The following is a 21,108-nucleotide window of genomic DNA, read 5'->3' as shown; positions in this document are numbered from 1 at the left end:
AAAAAACACACACTTGATTTCTTTTAAAAGATGTTTGTTTTGCTATTTTTAAATATTACTATTTTGGCTATTATGTTATATTGCTATTATTTTTAATATTACTTTTTGATAATATTATTTATAAATTTTATTGCTATTAAAAAAAAAATGATCACTGTTATTATCCTGTGTAAAAAATAAAATAAAAAAAATAAAAAAAAAAAAAAAGTTAAAAAAAAATTAAAAAAAAATAAATATAAAAAAAAAAATAATATCTAAGCAAACGCCACAACCTTTTTTTTTAAAATAAAATGATAATTTTTTGAGTGAAAAAAAAAAAATTATTTAAAATGTTGCAACAACTATTTAAGATAAATTGGTTTTTTCTTTTTTTTAAGTTTTTTTTTATTAATTTTATTTATTTATTTTTTGTTCTTTTTAACTTTTGTCAAATATTGTTATTTTTATTATCATGTCTTATTCTAAAAAAATAATTAATATTCTTGAATAATAATTATTTTTTTAATGTGTGTTTGGTTTTAATTGTGTGTGTTTAAAATAAAATTAGATTTATAAACAAAAAAAAAAACAAGACAAAACAAAACAAAACAAAGCAAATAAATAAAATAAAGAAATAAATAAAAATATGTTTTAAAATTTTTTATTTTTTAAATTATTTTTCAAATACACACTAGTATAGGGGTAGAAATTTTGATATTCAATTTTAATTGTAATATATAAAATAAATTATTATTTTTATTATTATTATTATTATTATATTATTATTATTATTATTAATGTTATTATTATTTGGGTGTTTTTAAAATTTTTTGTATTTAATTTAATCAATACAAAATAAAAAATAATTAATATATAAAAATTATTAAAAATGGGGGTGATTATTTAATTACTATTATATTGGTGATAATATGGATGGTATTGTGGAGTGGTATGATGATTATGTTTTGGTGTTATTAGAGGAGATCTATTATTTATAAAATATTATTATTATTATTGTTATTATTATTATATGATTTTTTATTATTAGTATTAGTATTAGTATTAGTATTATTATTATTATTATTTTTATTATTATTATTATTTGTTTATTTATTTAATAAAAATAATAAATTATTATTGTTATGTAGTTTAATTAATGGTTATTCCTGTTGCCTCTTGATATTTTTTTAGTAAAACTTTTTTATATTCGTCTTGGTTGGACCAAATAGAGGCAGCATAACTGTTTAATGGGCTTTCATTATTTGGCTCGGCTAAGAGACTTTGAATTGAAAGTAAAAGAGTTCTAACATTATAAACTGGTGACCATTTGTCTTTAAGAATATCAAGACAAATATTACCATTAGTATCTACATTTGGGTGGAAACATTGAGTTTCAAATTTAACAGTTGGTGGCTTGTATGGATAGTCAGTTGGGAATTTTAATGACATTTTAAATTCTAATTGATCATAAACTGTACCTTCTGCTCCTTGAATAGTGCCAACCCAATTAAAAATATTATCACCATCTGGGAATGCGGAAATACCTGGTGATGGTCCCATCTTTAGAAAAAATTTTATTTATTTCCTAATTAGTTTAAATGAGTTAAAAAATATATAAAAGTAATGCATAAGAAATACCTACCATTAAATTCATTAATTCGCTTTGAAGTCTTTTTGAAACTGAATGATCTTGTGACATTTTTATATGTTGTTAATTTATGAATGGGTTAAGTATATAGTTTTTTTTCTTTAGATTGTAAAAAAAATAATTAATATATAGTTATTATTATCTTAAGTTACTTTAATTTGTTATTGTTGTTATTTGTTTAAATAAAAAATAAAAAAAATTTGGCTGTAAATAATTAAATAAAAAATAAAAAAAAAAAATTTAAAAAAAAAAAAAATATTTAAAGATGAAGTTTAAAGCGCGTAAACTCTTGGTTATATGGGGTTGTTTTTATTTATTTATAACAGCCAAGATGAATTGTGATCTTTTTTTTTTTTAACGATACAATTCTATATGTTACTATTTTGATTGTTTTCTAATAAAAAGAAATAAATGTTGAAATATATATATTTTAAAACAATTTGATTTCTTTGTATCTATTTAAAAAATAAAAATAAAAAAAAATAAAAAATAAAAAAAAATAAAAAATAAATAATGATGAATAAAAAATAAAAATAAAAATTTAAAATTAAAAAAAGTGTTTGATATTAATTTATATTAATTATGTATTTTTTATAGATATTATCTTTTCATATTATTAAATTATTTAAAACAGGTAAAATATAAACTTATTTATATGAATTTTTTTTTTAAAAATTTTTAATTTATTTTTTAAAAATTTTTTAAATTATTTTCAAAAAATAAAAAATTTTTTTATTTTTTTTATTTTATTTTTTTATTATTTATTTTTTTCACAATAATTTTTATAAAAATCACAATTCTAAAAAGGGTTACAACCACTGTACATTTTTTTACAACTATATTATAATTTCAATTAAAATAACTATAGTACCAACCAAACCCTATAGAATCTTACAGTTTATAAAATCAAAAAATGAGTTCTCACAATCTAACTGCAAGCCCAACTTATTCCAAAACATTTTTAAAAATTCGACCTTCAAAATTAGTTTACCATCGTATGTAAAAAACAAAAAAAAAAAATAACCTAATAAATAGGAAAAGGTTACAGGTTTTTTATATAATCAATAATAATTTAAATTATACAATAGAAATGTATATTAACTGTCATTTAATATTTTTAGCTCCATTTATGGGTGTTATTACAAACGAAATTAAATTATCAAATATTAGCGAAGAACATACATTAGCTTTTAAGGTTAAAACTACTGCACCAATTAGATATTGCGTAAGACCAAATACTGGAATTATCCCACCAGGAAAATCAATTGATGTCCAAAGTAAGTATTTAAAAATAAATAATTTAAATCATACAATATTAATAATAATAAAAAATAATAATAGTTATGACAATATAAATAGTTACTAAAATAATTATTTTCTATTTTTATAATTTGTTCGTTCGTTTTTATTATTTTAGTTTTATTAAATTGCACCAAAGATGCACCATCAATTTCAATGAAAACAAAAGACAAATTCCAAATTCAATCAATTATTGTAACCGACCCAAATATTGATCCAAAATCGATTGTAGGTTAATTAATTATTGTAGTATACAGACAAATAATATTTATTGGATATTAACCTTTTTTATAATTATTTTACTATAGTGGCAAAATTCACCACAAACACAAATCATGAAGCATAAATTAAAAGCAGTTTTCCAATTACCAAACGAACAAGAATCACCATCAGCATCACCAATACCATCTGAATTTAAATCAAATAGCACAATTCTTTCAGAAGTTCAAAAACATCAAATCGATTTAGATGTTCCAAATATTAGTGTCACAAAACCAAAAGATAATAAAAATAATCCCGATGATACTATAGAAAATAATGATAATACAAATAAAGATAATAATAGTAATAATAATAAAAATACCAATAGCGACACATCAAATATTTATGAACCAACAACCAAAAACGATTCTGCAGTTATTAAACCAACAGTCCAAAAAAGAACAAATTTATCATCATCTGCAACAACCTCATCACCATCATCACCAACAACCGAAAACGAACAATTACGTACCCAAGTTAAAACTTTAAATGAAGTAAGTTCAAAAATTCATTTTATTATTAATTCAATTTTTTAAAATTAAATATTAATTTTTTTTTTTTTTTGTATTAGCAAATTGAAATGATTAAAACAGAGTCACCATTTAAAACTCAAACTATAATTATTATGCTTTTAATAGCAGTTTTATCTTTTGTTTTTGGTAAACTACTCTAAAAAACAATTTTAAATTTAAAATATATAATACTGCTCAAAAATAAAATAAAATAAATTAATATAAAAAATAAAAATAAAAAAATAAAATTAAAAAAAGTAGTTATGGTTGTGATGACAACTTTTGGGTGTCTAATCATTTTTTTTTTAAATCCTTTTGTGAGATAATAAATCAACAAAGTTGACATTTTCCAGAACTAAAAAAAAATAAAAAAAATAGGGGGCAGAATTCACAAAGTGTTGGATTGTTCAATCAAAAAAATATCAAAAAAATAATTTTTTTTAAAAAAAAAAAAAAATAAAATAAAAAATAAAAAAAATAAAAATTTTTTTATTTTTTTTCTTTTTTTTAAAAACATTACACATACATCACACACAAAACGCAACAACATCTTAAATCACACACTTAAAGAGACCTGTTAATTCTTTTATTTTATTTTATTTTTCTCCATTTTATTGTTTTTTAAATTAATTTTACATTTATTTTTTTTTTCCTTTCATCACATCAAAAAATTTTATAGATAAATATAGATTTTAAAATATAAATATAAATATTAAATAAATATATATATATACACAAACAACACACATAAATTCAAATAAAACACTTATTTTTGTATTGTTATTATAATTCTCAATCACTCCCATATTATTTTATATAATTTAATTTTTCGTCTAAAATAATAAATCATATAAACACAATATTAATAATAAATATTTTATTATAAACACAATTTCAAAATACCAATATCAGTACTATAATAAACCAATAATAATATCGATAAACTAAATTGGAATTAAATAGTTCTTTTATACTTTTTATTTTATTTTATTTTTTTTTTACACATAATCATTTTTTCATAAAATTTCAAATTTAAAAATTTTTATACAAAAAAATAAATAAACATTGTTTTATTTTTTTCAACAGTAATAATACATTATAAAACAAAATAATAAAAATTATTCAATTTTATAATTTATAGTAGTAGTAGTAGTAATATTAGTAGTAGTAGTAGTAATTTTAAAACACACAATAATATAACCCCCCGCTCCCCATTTCAAAAAAAAAAAAAAAGAAACAAAATAATTTATTTTTAATTTAAAAACCACCCCATTGTATTATTATTTTAGTAGTTATAGATAATAATCACCTTTTTTTAAATTTATTTATATACATCACATATACTGCATAGGTACATTAATCACGTTTTGATTAGTTTTTTTTTTTTTGTGTTAATATTATTTTTATCATTTAATTTTTAAATTTTTATTTTTATTTTTTCAAATTGTATTATTAGTTCCATCTAAAATTTTTTTTTCTTAATAATTTTATTATTATATTTGTGTTTTTTAATAATAATATAAATAGATAAATAGTTATTTTTATTTTGTTTTCTTTTTTTTTTTATCTTGTTTCTTTTAATTTCTGTAATAATAAATCAACAATAAATTGTAATATTAGTTAAAAAAGATATATACATAGGGGAGTAAAATAATAGAATAAATCAAAGGAAGAAGGAGAAATAAATTTTTTTTTTTTAAATATTTTTTTTTCTTTCTTTTTTTTTTTTTTTTTACTTTTTTTTTATATATATCTTGTTTTAAATCTCCTCATTATTTTTGTCCAATATTAGGGTTCTTTTTCTTATAAAACTACTACTACTGAAGGAACTAATAGTTTTTGGATCTCGATAGAGGAGAGTTTTTTTATCTTTGTATTTTTAAATAAAAATAAATTTTAGTATAGTATAATAGTAATAGCAATAGCAATAGTATAACAGTATAAGAAAATCTTACAATAATAATAGTAAAATAGTTTTAATAGTAAAATCATAAACAGAAACCAAATAAAAAAAAAAAAACTAAAAAAAAAAAAAATTTTAAAAAAAAAAAAAATAACCGATACAAATCAAACAGTGTTTTTACATTTGTCAAAAAGTAATTCTTTTTTTTTTTTTTTTTAACTTATTATTCTTATTTTTTTTTAAAAAATATATATAAAAAAAAATAATCAGAAAAATAGAAATTGCAGACGGTGATAATTAAAAAATAATAGTATAATAATAATAATTTTTAATAAAAAAAATCAAAAAAAAAAAGAATAATATATAATATAAATATATATGTGTAATTTTATAAAATAAAATACTATCGAATGGAGCAACAAATAATATATAATAGTCAATTTGATAGTAATAATCTATCGCCTCAGATGTACGCAACATCTGATGATATTAATAGTTACCATCATCAACAACAATACCAACAACAGCAACAACAACAACAACACCATATCCATCATATGCAACAACAACATCAACACCAACTCCAACAACAAATTTTACTTCAACAACATTACCAAAATGTCCAACAGCAACAGCAATATCAACAACAACAACAACAACCATTTTCTCCAGAAGATAGTATAAGTGAATATTTAGCTAGTCCATCAACAAATTATAGTGGTTCGGAAGATTCTCCTCACATGAGTACTATTGGGGCTCCACAATCACCTCCCCAGCAATTACCAATGTTATATTATGGATCACCACAACAACATTACCAAACCCAACAATCATCACAACAACAACAACAAAACTCGATTGTTTTTCAATCATTATCTCCACCACACCAACCACAATACCAATACTATTATGTTGACCACCAACGTCTAAATATGCAACCACAATCACCATCTCAACAATATTTATCGATGAATCAACAACCATTATCACCATACCAATCAAATAATAATAGTTTAGATGATTCACCATCACCATCACCATCACCATCACAAAAAACACAAACCTCATCCAATAATAGTAATACACCAAATAACAATACTTCAGGTAATAATACAACAACAACAACTACCACGACAAATAACTCATCATCAAATTCACCAACCGTATCATCTTCATCCTCAACACCACCACTTCAAACCAGAAAAAGATCAGTATGTGAACCACCAAGTAATGAATTATTTATAGGTAATTTTGAAAATGTTTTAACATATGAAAAACAAATCGAAAATCAAGTTAATACTGCTTTTGATAACAATTGCAATAATAACAATAGTGGTAACAGCCTTACAGCATCAAATACAAATAGTGGCAAGGTTGATTTATTCCTTCAAATTTCCGAAAGTCAAGAAACTTTATATAGATCACTTTTAAAAGAAAACATTCCAAAGATGAATTCACCACAAGTAGATCAAACTAAATTTTTACATGAACTTTATCTTAAACTAGAAAAATGTTGCAATCATGTAAATCTTCTTTCAAATTCTAACAACAGCGATACAATTAAACACTCTTCAAAATTTTTAGCAACTTCCTATTTACTTGAAAAAATCTCAAAACAACAAGAAAAGCAACCACAGGTTTTATTTTTATTAACAAGTTCACAACAATATTTAGTTTTATTAGAAGAATTTTTAAAACAAAAGTGTGTATTTTTTTTTAATTTTTAAAATTTTTATATATTTAAAAAAAAATCAATATATTAACTAAAAATTTTATTATAGATCATTAAATTATTTAAAAATTGATCAAGTCAATGAAAAGAGTTTAATAAAATCAAAATTACCAATTATTATAGTTTCGAATTATAATGATTTTATTAATTTTGAATCATCAAATAAATCATCACAACATAGTAACCAGCATCAAGATTTATCACCATCAACTCCAAGATCTCCTATTTCACCAGCATCACCACAATCACCAGCATCACCCATTTCACCAGCATCACCGCTATCATCACCAGCATCAACATCATCGACCTCATCATCATTTTTAAACTCTTCAATCTTTAATCAATTTATTGTGAACATTGTCGAATTTGAAAACTATTGGAATTTAGAGATTTCTAGAGAATTAAATGTTAACAATTCGCTTTCATTCAAATTAAAAGTAGAATCATTAGGAACTGTAACAAGAAAGTTTAGATTATTAACCGCCGGTACAGTAGAAGAATGGTTATATATTAGAAATCAAAAGATCGACTTTAACAATATTAATAATGTTGCATCACAACAAATAATGGAAAGTTCACAAGCAGAGAAAATTTTATTAGAGAAAACTAAAAAGGATGAAATGGTTGAAATGATGAAGTTTTGTATTGTTAAAATGTCAAATTATAAAAAGAATATTAGTAGTACAATCAACCAATCACCATCTGGATCGCCCACCTCGCCATCAACAAGTAGTGGCAGTAATAGTCCTTTGCTTTTCAGTCAATTCCAAACCAAAGCTAATAGCTTGATCCAATCGATGTCTATTTTAAACTCTAAATCTACATCATTTGATGGTCCACAAAGCCTTTGGAAGTCTAATAGTGTCAATGGTGTTGTAAAGAACTTTTCTCTCATCGCCGATCAACAATCACCTCAACAAGACTCTGTTAATTCGCTAAAGAACGTAGATGATAAAAAGAAGAATAGATCACCAAAGAAGCATAGAACTCTTTTGGATAGAAATTGTTTTTCATGCAAAAAAGAGGAAGATTCTAAAGGCCGTACATCCATGGTACAATGTAGATCATGTCCAAAAATTTATCATCGTTCATGTGCTGGTTTATCACACACACCACGTAGTTGGAAATGTTCAAGACATGCATGCCAACAATGTAGAAAAACACCAAATGAATCAGGTGGCAGTTTCTTTATTTGCAAGGGTTGTCCTTCTTCTTTTTGTATCACATGTCTCCCAAATGATGTTAAAATTTTAGATAAAGCCGAATACATTGAATTAAAACCCAATCAAATCCCAACCGCCGAGCAACAACAGCAATTACATCAACAACATCAAAAATCATTACTATTAAACCCAAATAACAGTCACCTCTTAGACGATCTAAATAGTAGTAATGGTAGTATAGGCAGTAATAGCAGTAGTAGTAGCGGCAATGGTAATGGTAGCGGACCAACACCAATTTCAGCATCATCTTCATCATCATCACCAGCTCTTTTAGAAACTTCACATCTCTATAATCAACAAATCCCACACCTCCAACAACAATTCCCAACAAAAAAACAAAAAATTCAAAGACCAACTGTCTTTATTTTATGTCAAGTTTGTTATAAATCAGAACAACAACAACTCCAACAACTTCAACACAGCCAACAAAGCAATGGTAATAACTCGATTTCAAATACACCAAATCAAACTAGTACGACCCCAACACTCGAAAAGATGTCGAATTTAGCTCTTAGTCCAATTTCAGGTTCACCATTAGATAGTGCACAAAGTCTCCCAAATACCCCCTCTTTCTATTTGTCTGATACAATCGAAATGAAGGAGTATATTAATTAAAATTAATCTTTAAATTATTTATTTATTAATTTTATTATAAAATTTTATTTCTTTTTTTTTCTTTTTTTAGTTAATTTAATTAATTAAAAAAATCGAATCAAATCAAATAAGATATTCAGTTTTTTTTATATGTTATTTATTTAATAAATATAAATATAAATTAAAATAAATAGAATAAAAAAATATAGGTTTTTTATTTTATTTTTAGTTTATAAAAAAAAAAAAAAAAAAAAAAAAAAAAAGGTTTTTGTTTTTTATACAATTTTATTTTATTATATTTTATTTTATTTTTTTATTTTATTTTTATTCTTCTTTTGTTGTTATTGTTGTTGTTGGTAAAGATGATGATTGTTGTTGTAATGTTAAAGTATCCTCAGTCCAAAATCTTCCTCTATGATCGAGACTGCATGTCATTAAGGCATTTTCGACAGGTGATGCCGCTATATAACGTACTGTATTATTATGACCAGATAATTTTTGGACTTGTTCTCTTGTTCTTGAATTATAAACTACACATACTGATGGTTGTTCATCATTGGTGATGATAAAGTCTTCAGTATAATTAAAGGTTGCTGAAATTCTATTTTTATTTTGACCACCAGACTGATTGACACCTGTATTAATTGAATATATTAATCTACCTGAGGTAATTTCCCAAAGTTTAACCATTGAATCACGACCACACGATAAAAGATATTTTTGATTACGTGAAATTTGTACAGTTGTTGGTTCTTTATTTGAATGTGGTGCATTAAATGTATTGATCAATTGGAAATTGTTAGCATCCCATATTTTGATTGTATTATCTTTGGAGCAACTTGCAAATATACCACCATCTAATGAGAATCTAACTTGATTAATTGCAGCATGATGGTGTTCATTAACTTTTCTAGCTGTAAATGATTGGAATGTGTTCACATTATAGAGACGAATCATATTGTGGTCAGTACCTGCTAAAATCATATCTCCACATGGATGAAAGTTAATTGTTCTAATACTGTGACTATCTTGAATATACTTGAATGAACGTTTGAGGGATGATTTGTAATCATAAAATCTAATGGTACCATCTTTTGAGGCAGATGAAAGAATTGGTGCTGATGGATGAAAGTCTAAATCATTGATTGGCTGTGTATGATCATAAAATGTTCTAATTACAGGTCTTGATGGTGCTGAATCTTCAGTAGTTTCATTCTTTGTTTGATTATAATTTCTCATTTTATTTACATCTAATAGTTTGATTGAGGTATCTGATGAACCTGTAGCGACATATTTACCATCCCAACTAAATTTAGCGCATCTACATGCATTTTTATGAGTTGTAATAAATTTGGTTAAAAATGATACAGTTGGTTGAACTTTATTTGATGATTCGCTTGAGTTTTGTTGATTCAGGTCATCTAAATCTAATGAATCTTTTGAGTTTATTATATCGTCAATTAAGTTTTTACCACTATTTGAAATATTTGATGCTGAGCCACCCTGTCCATTTATACCACCACTGCCTCCACTACCAACTTGTGAACCTGCATCTTCATCTAGGTCCATTGAGGTAAAGTTTGATCTTCCACCTGGTGTCGATGTAGCTGATTGATAGATTGATAATAATTTATTAGTTGCTTCGTTTTTTAACGGACATGGAATCATTGTTGATTCACTAATCTTTATAGCTTCGTTTAAAAACCCATCATATACCAATTGATTTATAATAAGTGAATATAAATCTCTTTGTTCTTCTTTCATTATTATTAAAATAAATTTTTTTGATTAATTATGAAAAATAAAAAAAAAATGAAATGAAATTTTTTAATTTTTTTTTATATTTTTAAAATTTTTTTTTTTTCACAAAAGTGAGAATAAATTTTTCAACCAACTAATATATGGCATTTTTAAACCCATACAACTATAAAAAACATACTAAAAACCTAAATGACATCATATAAATAAAACTACTAATTAGAAAAACATTATAATAAAACTTGCTGATATTTTAAGGCATTTGCTATAAATATTTATTTTTTCCCTTTTTAAAAAAAAAACTAACTTAAAAAAATAATAATCAAAAATTCGAATAATATTTATTTACAAATTTCAGTGTTACATTCTAAAATTAAATTATTATTATTATTACCAATAGTGAGTTTATTATGTGATTCGTGCAAAATTACCTCTTCTTGGTATCTATTACTGCTTCACCGAAAATACGGGTAATGAAAGAGATAATATTATTACTGTTATAATACAACAAAGAAATTGATACAGAAATAAAAGAAAAAAAAATAGTTTTTATATTTTCAAACATCTTAATAGTTTATTTTATACATTTTTTGGTTTTGAGATATTTTTTATTGGTTTATTTTATAAGTTTGAATGAAATTGCTGTAGGGATAATAATTTTTTTTGAATATATTTTTTTTCGAACATTCCTGGCAATGTTTGTGCAAAACGGAAGCTGAATGTTCCGACACTCCTGGCCATGTGATGTTCATTTCCGAGAGTGCCTTTATTGCAAAGTCAATATCGTGAACTGGTGATTCTCTGTCTGGTGTTTTGTACTTATGTGTATATCAGAAGAAAATAAATTATAAAAAATATTCTTTTTTTATTTAGATAATAAACTTTTTTAACTTTGGTAGAATGATAATTTTATTTAATTTTCTTCCTTGTCACGATCTGGATCTTCTGGATGAGTCATTTTTTCATCAACAATTTTAACGTTAAAGTTCTCTTCGATTCCTTCTTCATCCTCATCATCTGGTAATAAAATATACAAAAGATATTTAGATAAAGTACCATCTTTTCCCAACTTTGCATCTTTGAAATAATTAACAACAATATTTGAATATTTTTCCAATGTGATCTTTACTATTTCTCCCATTTTATTTTTACAATCTTCAGTACATTTCTTTCCAATATCGGGGAAATCTTCCAGGTCACGACAAAAATCTTTGAAATATTTCAATTGGAACTCTTTTTTGCAGTCTTCAATATTATATTTCTTATGAGGACACATTTTATGGCAGTATGTAAAAACAAAATTTTTAATTAATATGAAATTTTTTTTTTGTGTGAAAATTTTTTTAATAAATAAAATAAAAAAATAAATTAAAAATAAATTAAAAATAAATTAAAAATAAATTAAAAATAAATTAAAAATAAATTAAAAATAATTTAAAAATAAATTAAAAATAATTATCAAAAAAGATTTACTATTATTAGATAGTACCAAAAAAGGTCTTCCAAAAAAATGTAATCAACCTAGCATTTATGTTTATTTTGAAACAAGTCCTACCTCTTATGAAATTGGAGGTGATCCTAATAACGTAATAGAATTTCCATTTTTAGTATCCTACATAGGAAAATCAGTAGTCGACATGTATGACAGATTCAAGTCACATGATAAAGAAGGCTTTAATCACGATTCCATCTTGTGCTACATGAAGTTTAAACCAACAAATGATAAAAAAAATTATCAAACCACACTTGCCGAAAATAAACTTCTCAATCTCTTTGTTACAATGCTTAATAGTAAAAAAGAAGGTGGTTTCGATGAAAAATCACAAAATGCAATTCTAGATAAAAATGGTCTACCTTTTGATATATTAGCCACATTTCTAAAAATGGATATTTATGATCATGCGAACCCACATGAAATTGTAAATGGTCATGAAACTCCTCACATAACCAAAAAACCAAAAGGCTCAAAAAAAGATATTTACAATATGTCCGAACCTTTTTTCCCTCATGGTGTTCCTTACAAAGATGGCTCATTCCTTAAAGAAAAAGATTTTGATAAAGAATGTGAAAAACCAGAAGAAAAACCAACACCAACACCAACACCAACACCAAAAGGACCAAAAGGACTTAGTAATTGGCAAAAAACAAGAGATTGGTTCCATAATTTTGGACAGGGGATGGAAGCTTTTGGCAATCTTTTTAGAGGTGCTGGGGCTGAAGGTGCTGGGGCTGCTGCTGCCGCCGAAGGTGCCGAAGGTGCTGCTGCTGGTTTCGGTGAGATTACTGCTGATATTGAAGCTGATGGTGTTGGTGCTGAAGGTGCTGAAGGTGCTGGTGGTAAAAATGACTATGAACCATCATTAATTTAAAAAAATACTGTAATTAAACCACTTAGTTTTCTGAAAATTTTTTAGAGTGGTAAATTAAAATAATAATAAATAAAATAAATTGTATATATTTTTAAAAAATGAAAGAGTTTATTTAAAATATTTTTTTTTATTTTTATTCTTCGAAAATTCCTCCTAACGTATCTTCGTTGTCGGAACTTTCGATACTTTTTTTTTCACTTGAAATGAATATTGGACATTCCATTGGATGTTTTGACTTGATTTCTGTTTTTAATTGGTTTATGTATAGTTTTAAAATTTCAATTTCCTTCTTTTTTTCTTGTAATCTCTCGGAAAAAATATGATCAAGAGAAAAATGATTGAATCTTAATAAACTTTCGGCAAAATCAATATCTTTTTGAATGGTGTAATAATTTCTTGGCATATTTCCTTCCATTTTTAATTTCTTTTATTTGCTTTTCTTGGTGGTGGTTTTTTATGAACAACTTTTTTTTTTCCTTCTGTTAATCTTTCCACTGTATTTTCCGCCGATACTGGATCTATATAGAGAATTTCCTCACCAGGTCTGATTCTGGCACCTCGTTTTCTTGCTCTTTGTGGTGGAAAGGGTGGTGGAACCATTTTAAAATATATTTTTATTAGCATTGTTATATAAACTTTAGAAATTATTATATTTATATACAAAGACAAATACCTTCAGATAATTTAAAATGCTGGAAACAATTTATAATAAAAAATAATTTTAAAATTTAAAAAAATGGCAAAAGAAAAATTTTTTTTTAAAAAAAGTATAAATTAAAAAAAAAACTAAATTCAATCATTACTATTTAAAAAACTAAAATATGATGGAAATGTGTTCAGATAATAGTATTTTTATTAATAAAAAACAAATGGAAATCAAAGAGTTACATTTTGATTTTGCCGAAAAATATATAGAGGTTTTACAGCAAGGTATCATAGTCAATAATATAATTGACGAATACATAGAACTCCAAAATTTAAAATAAAAAAACTTTTGTAAAATAAAAAGAGTATAAATATTTTCATTTTTATTTTTATTTTTATTTATTTAATCAAAATTGAAAAAACACACAAATACACAGAAACATGAATACAGATATTGAAAATACAAACATAGCTGACCTCCAAAAGGTATATCAAAGAATAGAAAATTTAATTAATACTACCGAACCTAGATTAGGAGAGAATGGTTTATATTGTATGTTTTATAAGGGGACCAATGTAAAACTATCCGAAGAGGATAAAAAAATACATATGTTTTACAGAAAAATTTGCCGTTTGTAAAACATTTTTTTTCAAAATAATTAATAAAATACAAAACAAAAAAAATTATAATTTTTTTTTAATTTTTTGATTAATTAAAAAAAAAATTTAATCATTTTTATTATTCAACTCAATATCATAAACAAAAAAAAAGGAAGAAAGAACTTTGGTTTATATAGTAATGAAATTCTGGGTAAAATATTATAAAGAACATTCACAACTTTACGAGGCGGGTTTATGCGCAGTGTTTATTAACCAAGAAAAAATAACAGGTTCTGAATATGTGGATGACATACTTAGAAATACATATCCCAAAGAAGGTACCAGTCTTTATCAATGCACAATTGTAGGTCGGGAAATAAAACAACTCACACCTAGCGACCTGGAAAAAGAGAAAAAACTCTATGATATAACTTATGTATTTAATTAAATTGTATTATAAAAAAATTAAAAATAAATAAAAAATAAAACTGTATTTGTAATCTTTTTTTAAAAAAAAATTATTCATTATTTTTAAAACCAAACAAAAACAAATGACAAAAACATATAAAGATATAGAATCAATAAAAGTAATAATGGAAAGATTCAATGATGAAGAAGAATTTGAAAAATGGTTGTATGACACTATGGATTATAAAAGAACCAATGGGTGTGCCAGTTGTCCTCATTGTCAATCCAATTATCGTGATTATCTAAGAGAGTTAATAATACAAGAACAAGAACAAGAATTAGAAGAACAAAAAGAAAAAAGAAAAACAAAAAAATTAAAAACAATAAAATAAATAATCACTCCTATATAGGAAGAATAAAATAAAAAACAAATTTTTTTTTAATGGATATCTAATTATATAATTGTAATTGGTTCTGTAAAAAAAGAATAGAAAGCTACCCATCCCAATAAAAAAAGATTGTTATTTATTGGCTTCTAAATTATGTTTTATTTAATTTATTATTTTATTATAGTTATTATTATCATTGATCATGATTCTGAGCATTTTGATTCAATCTATCATCATAGCTTGCACCTGTTAATTTCAAGAAGACTTGTTCTAAAGAGGTTTGTGAAACTGAATAGTCATCTAAAATTGATCCTAAATCGTTTTGAAGAGTATTAAATATTCTAGAAACTTTAACAGGGTTTGAGGCTTCATTTGGTAACTCGAATGATGCGATTAAATCGTGTTGATCTAAAAGACGAGCATTGGGGAAATTATGTAAAACTGTTTCAACACCATTTTCAAAATATTCTCTCTTAAATTTGACATCAAAAGAATAACCTGCACCAAATTTATTTTTTACATGTTGAATTGATCCCAAACATGTAAATTTGCCATCTTTCATGATCGTTATTCTTGAACAAAGTGCTATTTTAAAAGGTCTAATTAGTATCAAAATATTTTTGTGCACAATTTAAAAAAATAAAAAAATATTTAATAATACCTTGGCATTCTTCCATTGAGTGAGTTGTAATAATAATTGAACGCCCTTTACTTAATTCGCTAATAACATTCCATATATAACGACGTACAACAGCATCGCAACCAGTACTGTATAAAAAAAAATTATATGTTATTAAATGCCTATAAAGATGATTTAGTAGTACTTTATATTTTTGCTTACCTTGCTTCATCCAAGAAAACGACCGATGGATCACCCAACATTGCAATTGATAATGAAAGTTTTCTTTTATTACCTCCAGAATAGCCACCAGAGCTACTATTTGCAATACGACTCATATCCATCATATTAATGAAAGATTCTACAACATTTTCAATATTATTTTCTGCAACACCTTTAATTCTACAATATAGGTAAAGTTGTTCTCGGGCTGATAATAAACCTACAAGAGCATCGAATTGAGGACACATTGAAATATTTTGTAAAGCTTTTGAACGATCGCTAATTAGATCATGACCATTGATTGAAACTTGACCAGAGGTTGGAATGATATCACCACATAGCATCGAGAGGGTAGAGGTCTTACCAGCACCATTTAAACCAAGTAAACCAAATGTTTGGCCACGAGGAATACCTAAACAAGTGTTATGAACTGCAATTTTATCACCATTCTTTCCCTTACCTTTGAATAATTTGTGTAGTGAGTCAACTTTAACAATTTCATCAGAAACTGTATGGATTCTTGATCTTTCATTACTAACGTCAGAGTCTTCATAAACTGGTGGTGGGGGTGATTTTAAGTTTTTGGGATTCTTAAAGAAACCCTTGATTTCAGGGGAGTAGTCTAAAAGTAGAATCCAAGATGTCCAAACAATACAATGAAAAATGAGGATTATAATTGGGGTGCCACCATAATCTAAAGACCAATAGTTATCTATTTTCCAAGATCCTAAACGAGTGGTACCTGGGAATTTGCTGACTAGTGCAAGAATTCTACTATATGCATATAATGGTGAGACAAGTGAAAATATAATATCACAAATATCAGCAGCAGTTTGAGTACCTTCATTTAAATTAACTAAAACTTGACCTCGAATATTTAATGAGGTGATCATTAAAACAATAGCCTTTGCGAAAAGAATTGCAGCAATAGCCCCTGTTGCCTTACCATGGGTATTAAAAAGATATGATAAAAGATAGCAAAGAGGAATTGTTGCTACACAATATAAAATTAAAGACAAGAAAAAGATACCAAATTGTTCTCTAAACTCTTCTTTGGCAATAGCTAAAATAATTGATGTAGCAAGTATTATAATAAAAGAAAATATATAGTCCCAAATGAGATTTGATAACCAATAGACATATTTTTTGCAACCAGAGATGTATAATAGTCTTTTAACACGATTGGTACGTTCTTGAGATATACTACCGGCAAAAGACCCCACCATTAGAGCTAACCCAGCCAACATTATGATATTGAAATAAAGAATAGATGAAATATTAAGACCTTCAGTCGATAAATCAAACATACTAAGGACATGCTTGAATGGCATACTTGTAATTTGAATCCTAATATCGGTTGAGTGTTCTAATAATGCACTATTAATCAAATTAATATGAATTGGTATTGAGTGAAGGTATTTTATATTATAGAATGAATTGTATCCAACGACACTATTATTTTGGGCTAATTGGGTTGTAACATTTATTGCACCAGCACTAATTAAATTATTTTCAATTAAATAGTTTTTAAAATTAGCTGATTGGTTAACATATTTAAATTGATTAAAGAAGGGACTTTGGTTGAGAGTGTCAAAATCTTCTTGACTTATAGTCTGTATCGGGACGACATCATTTGCTCCAAAAGAAGCTAAAGACATTGTTAATGGTGTTGTAACATCATTATAATAGGTTTGTGCACTATCCATAGATACAAATATAACAATGGAGCAAATAATGCATACCAATGGAATAATGAGTGTTAAAAAGAGAGACTTCCAATCTTTAATTGAGGTACGAATTCGCTTAATTAACAGACCTTTAATTTGTTGACCAGCATTGATACCACTAGATGGTGTTGAAATTCCAGTTTTTAGTAATAGGCTACCTTCACCTTCACTATTAATATTACTATTTGTATTCTGATAGATATCACCAACATTACCAGAGTTTGCTTCTTGTCCAATTTTTAAGAAAACTTCTTCCATGGTTGTGACTGAAATACCATAAGTTGTAATTCCAAAATAAGATAGTTGTTCATCAAAATCTTCGAAAAATTGTGAAAATATTGGTAGGGATGAGGTTGGAAGACGGTAGCTTAACTCTGTACCGGCGTCAGATAAAATATTTGCTTCTGGAATGTAACGATGAACAAACTCTGTTACATTGGAAGTGCTAAAATAATCTAGATTATTAATATCTTTACTACATGTTAATAAATAACCACAACCAAATTTATTTTTCAAATATAGACTCGAACCATCGCATCTTAATTTACCATAAGAAATAATTGAAATTCTATCACCCAAAAAATCAGCTTCATCCATAAAGTGAGTTGTTAAAATAATAGTTCTTCCTTTTTTATATTTAAGTAAAAAGTCCCAAACACTACGACGACTTAATGGATCCATACCTTTAAGATAAAATAAAAACAGTTTTTAAATTTTAATATATAATTTATATTATTAGTTAAAAATATTAAAATTATCTTACCTGAAGTACATTCATCAAGAAAAACTACTGAGCTACGACCAATGAATGCTATTCCTAAACATAATTTTCTTTTTTGGCCACCGGATAATGAACCTGCTGGGGTATGAATCTTTTCTCCTAAACCAATTTCTATGGCCATTTTTTCAGCTTCTTTTTCCACATTCTTTGTTATACCTTTCAATGACCCATAGATTTTTAAATGCTCTAAAACTGATAATTGATTCCAAATAATATCTTGTTGTAAGCAAACACCTAAAGATCTTCTAACTTTTGACATTTGTGAACCAATATCATAACCTTGAATTAATGCAGTACCACCTGTTGGAGAAATTAAACCAGTCAACATACCAATGGTTGTTGATTTACCACTTCCATTTGGACCTAAAAATGCATGGATTTGATTTTCATACATATCTAAATATAAGTCATTAACAGCAACCCTTATGCCATCACCAGTAGAAAACTCTTTTCTTAAATTTCTAATTGAAATTGTAACTTTGCTTTTAATATCATTTGGAATTAATTCGACATCATCATTTTGATATGTTGATTCGATATCATAAATATTACTATTAGAACCAATGCTACACCAATATTTAGGTGAAAATATAAAATAAAATGGTTTTTTAGTTCCTATAATATAATATAAAATTTTAAGTAAATAACAGTAACAATAATATAATTATAATTTTAAAACCAAATAAATACCATATTCTGTTGGAACAACCTCTTGTAAATACCATATTAAAAATAAATAGAAAAAAAGATCTATAATTAGCATATAAATGGCCTGTTTCTCTGTTACCAAGCTATTAAAGTTAACTGATAACACTTCTTCGGGAATATCTCTAACTACCATAGTATAGAAGGAACATGAAAAGGCAATAGGTGATAAAATTGAGAGAAACATTTTAATATTTGGATTAAAGTCACCTTTAGCAATAAACACACCAGCTATATTGATTATTAAAATAATGATTATCGAGATGAGACCACAGAACTTTGATTTATCAAAGAAAATTGCAAAGATAAAAGCCAAGAACAAAAGAGTTAAAAGATAAAGCACAAATGTGGCAATAACAAGACCCCATGGTGTTGAGTAGATGACTTGTGAACCTTTGAAAATTGTAACAATAATAAGATCCACTGGTAATGAAATTGTTAAACTTGTAATGATCCAACTGAAAAAGTAAGCTAGATCATTTAAACCCATCATCTTCATTCCTTCACGAATTTTAGTTTCTTTTTCAATTACAAGATCAGTGACAAGACAGAAACCAAATATAAAGAATGCTGCAGTAACAAAAACGGAACCTGCATCTTTAAGAATTGCGTTTCTAACAACAATCCATTTTTGCCATGGTTTAGTATATGGATCTGGATAACGTTGACCTGAAACTACCAACGTTTTATTAATCCCATAGTATTCGAAAATAGCTTGATCTACAGCAACCTAAATAAAAATAATAATTGAAAAAAATAATTACTATATATTTATTTTTTAAAAATCATAATAAATTTATATTATTACTTACCTGAATTGAGGCAAAATTCCCTTTAAGGTAAATTTCAGAATTTCCATTTTTATTTGTAGTTTCATTATTGTTGTTTACATTTTCACTATCTAATCTAATGTTATATTGGAATGGTACAGTCTTACTGGCAACTTGACTATTATTAAACCATACAGCACCATAAATACTATTTGAATGATTTGAGAAATACTCTTCCATTGCAGTTTGATCATTTATTTCTAAAAAGAATGAATCTACTTCATTTGGCTGCAATTTTCTTGATTGTTCTACTTGTAGTTTAATTATATTAATGACACCTTGTTGTTCAACATTTAATGTTTCAGGTGCACCATACAATAATATTGTATTATTATTTAATCTATTGATTAAAATATTTGAAACATTATATGAATCATAATTTGGTTTAACTGAACTAATTAAACCTATTATTATTTGAGATTTCAAAAAAATTTTTAAAAAAAATTTTAAATTAATTTAAACTAAATAAAAAAAATATAAACTAAATATATTTTTCAAATAACCATACCTAATAAAGCAAAAATGATCAGTACTATAACAATTGGTAATACTATTTCAAAACAAACACCACACTTATTCTTCTTTTTTATTAGATAGTTTTTTTTAAGTAGGGTTCTTAATTGCCCTGAAAACTCTCTGACCATTTATTTTTTTATTAAAAAATATTTATAATTTATTATTTATTATTAAAAAATAAAAAGATAAGATTTGATTAGTTTTTAAATAGAGTAAATGAAATTTTTTTTTTCAGTTTTTAAAAATAATTTTTTTAGTTTTCAGCGTGCCCTCTTTTTTAATTATTTTGAGTTTTAAAATTTTATTTATATCATAGGTTACATTTTAAACTTCTAGTTCAAAAATAAAAACACCTATATTTTTTTTTTTTTTTTTTTTTTTTTTTTTT

At 25.1% G+C, this 21,108-nt stretch overlaps 8 protein-coding genes across 8 annotated transcripts; 3 read left to right on the top strand and 5 right to left on the bottom strand.

The window, feature by feature from the left end:
* Positions 1-1,128: 1,128 nt before the first annotated feature.
* On the bottom strand, positions 1,129-1,678 carry DICPUDRAFT_157638 (uncharacterized protein; the record flags this gene model as incomplete). The annotated part of the gene is made up of 2 exons (XM_003292820.1): positions 1,129-1,539; positions 1,622-1,678. 2 exons carry the CDS (start codon positions 1,676-1,678, stop codon positions 1,129-1,131), a joined length of 468 nt encoding a protein of 155 aa, XP_003292868.1.
* Positions 1,679-2,540: 862 nt separating this feature from the next.
* On the top strand, positions 2,541-3,860 carry DICPUDRAFT_83468 (uncharacterized protein; the record flags this gene model as incomplete). The annotated part of the gene is made up of 5 exons (XM_003292826.1): positions 2,541-2,622; positions 2,716-2,904; positions 3,045-3,154; positions 3,235-3,681; positions 3,759-3,860. 5 exons carry the CDS (start codon positions 2,541-2,543, stop codon positions 3,858-3,860), a joined length of 930 nt encoding a protein of 309 aa, XP_003292874.1.
* A 2,152-nt stretch (positions 3,861-6,012) lies between these two features.
* Positions 6,013-9,172, top strand: DICPUDRAFT_157636 (uncharacterized protein; the record flags this gene model as incomplete). Its single annotated transcript, XM_003292825.1, has 2 exons — positions 6,013-7,304; positions 7,384-9,172. The coding sequence occupies 2 exons, from the start codon at positions 6,013-6,015 to the stop codon at positions 9,170-9,172; spliced, it is 3,081 nt and encodes a 1,026-aa protein (XP_003292873.1).
* Positions 9,173-9,475: 303 nt separating this feature from the next.
* On the bottom strand, positions 9,476-10,915 carry DICPUDRAFT_89999 (uncharacterized protein; the record flags this gene model as incomplete). The annotated part of the gene is made up of 2 exons (XM_003292819.1): positions 9,476-10,644; positions 10,675-10,915. 2 exons carry the CDS (start codon positions 10,913-10,915, stop codon positions 9,476-9,478), a joined length of 1,410 nt encoding a protein of 469 aa, XP_003292867.1.
* A 1,057-nt stretch (positions 10,916-11,972) lies between these two features.
* Positions 11,973-12,185, bottom strand: DICPUDRAFT_13262 (uncharacterized protein; the record flags this gene model as incomplete). Its single annotated transcript, XM_003292818.1, has 1 exon — positions 11,973-12,185. A coding segment is annotated over one exon (213 nt), but the record flags the coding sequence as incomplete, so codon positions are not given.
* Positions 12,186-12,546: 361 nt separating this feature from the next.
* Positions 12,547-13,278, top strand: DICPUDRAFT_83464 (uncharacterized protein; the record flags this gene model as incomplete). Its single annotated transcript, XM_003292824.1, has 1 exon — positions 12,547-13,278. The coding sequence occupies one exon, from the start codon at positions 12,547-12,549 to the stop codon at positions 13,276-13,278; it is 732 nt and encodes a 243-aa protein (XP_003292872.1).
* Positions 13,279-13,695: 417 nt separating this feature from the next.
* On the bottom strand, positions 13,696-13,878 carry DICPUDRAFT_157632 (uncharacterized protein; the record flags this gene model as incomplete). The annotated part of the gene is made up of 1 exon (XM_003292817.1): positions 13,696-13,878. One exon carries the CDS (start codon positions 13,876-13,878, stop codon positions 13,696-13,698), a length of 183 nt encoding a protein of 60 aa, XP_003292865.1.
* A 1,635-nt stretch (positions 13,879-15,513) lies between these two features.
* ABCA8 (uncharacterized protein) lies at positions 15,514-20,848 on the bottom strand (the record flags this gene model as incomplete). The annotated part of the gene is made up of 7 exons (XM_003292816.1): positions 15,514-15,905; positions 15,982-16,088; positions 16,162-18,571; positions 18,652-19,284; positions 19,360-20,104; positions 20,187-20,608; positions 20,713-20,848. The coding sequence occupies 7 exons, from the start codon at positions 20,846-20,848 to the stop codon at positions 15,514-15,516; spliced, it is 4,845 nt and encodes a 1,614-aa protein (XP_003292864.1).
* Positions 20,849-21,108: the final 260 nt, after the last annotated feature.

The sequence above is a fragment of the Dictyostelium purpureum genome (genome assembly GCF_000190715.1).
Source record: "Dictyostelium purpureum unplaced genomic scaffold DICPUscaffold_376, whole genome shotgun sequence".
Taxonomy (NCBI): Eukaryota; Evosea; class Eumycetozoa; order Dictyosteliales; family Dictyosteliaceae; genus Dictyostelium; species Dictyostelium purpureum.
Note: the sequence above shows the minus strand (reverse complement) of the source record. Positions and strands in the feature narration are given on the sequence as shown.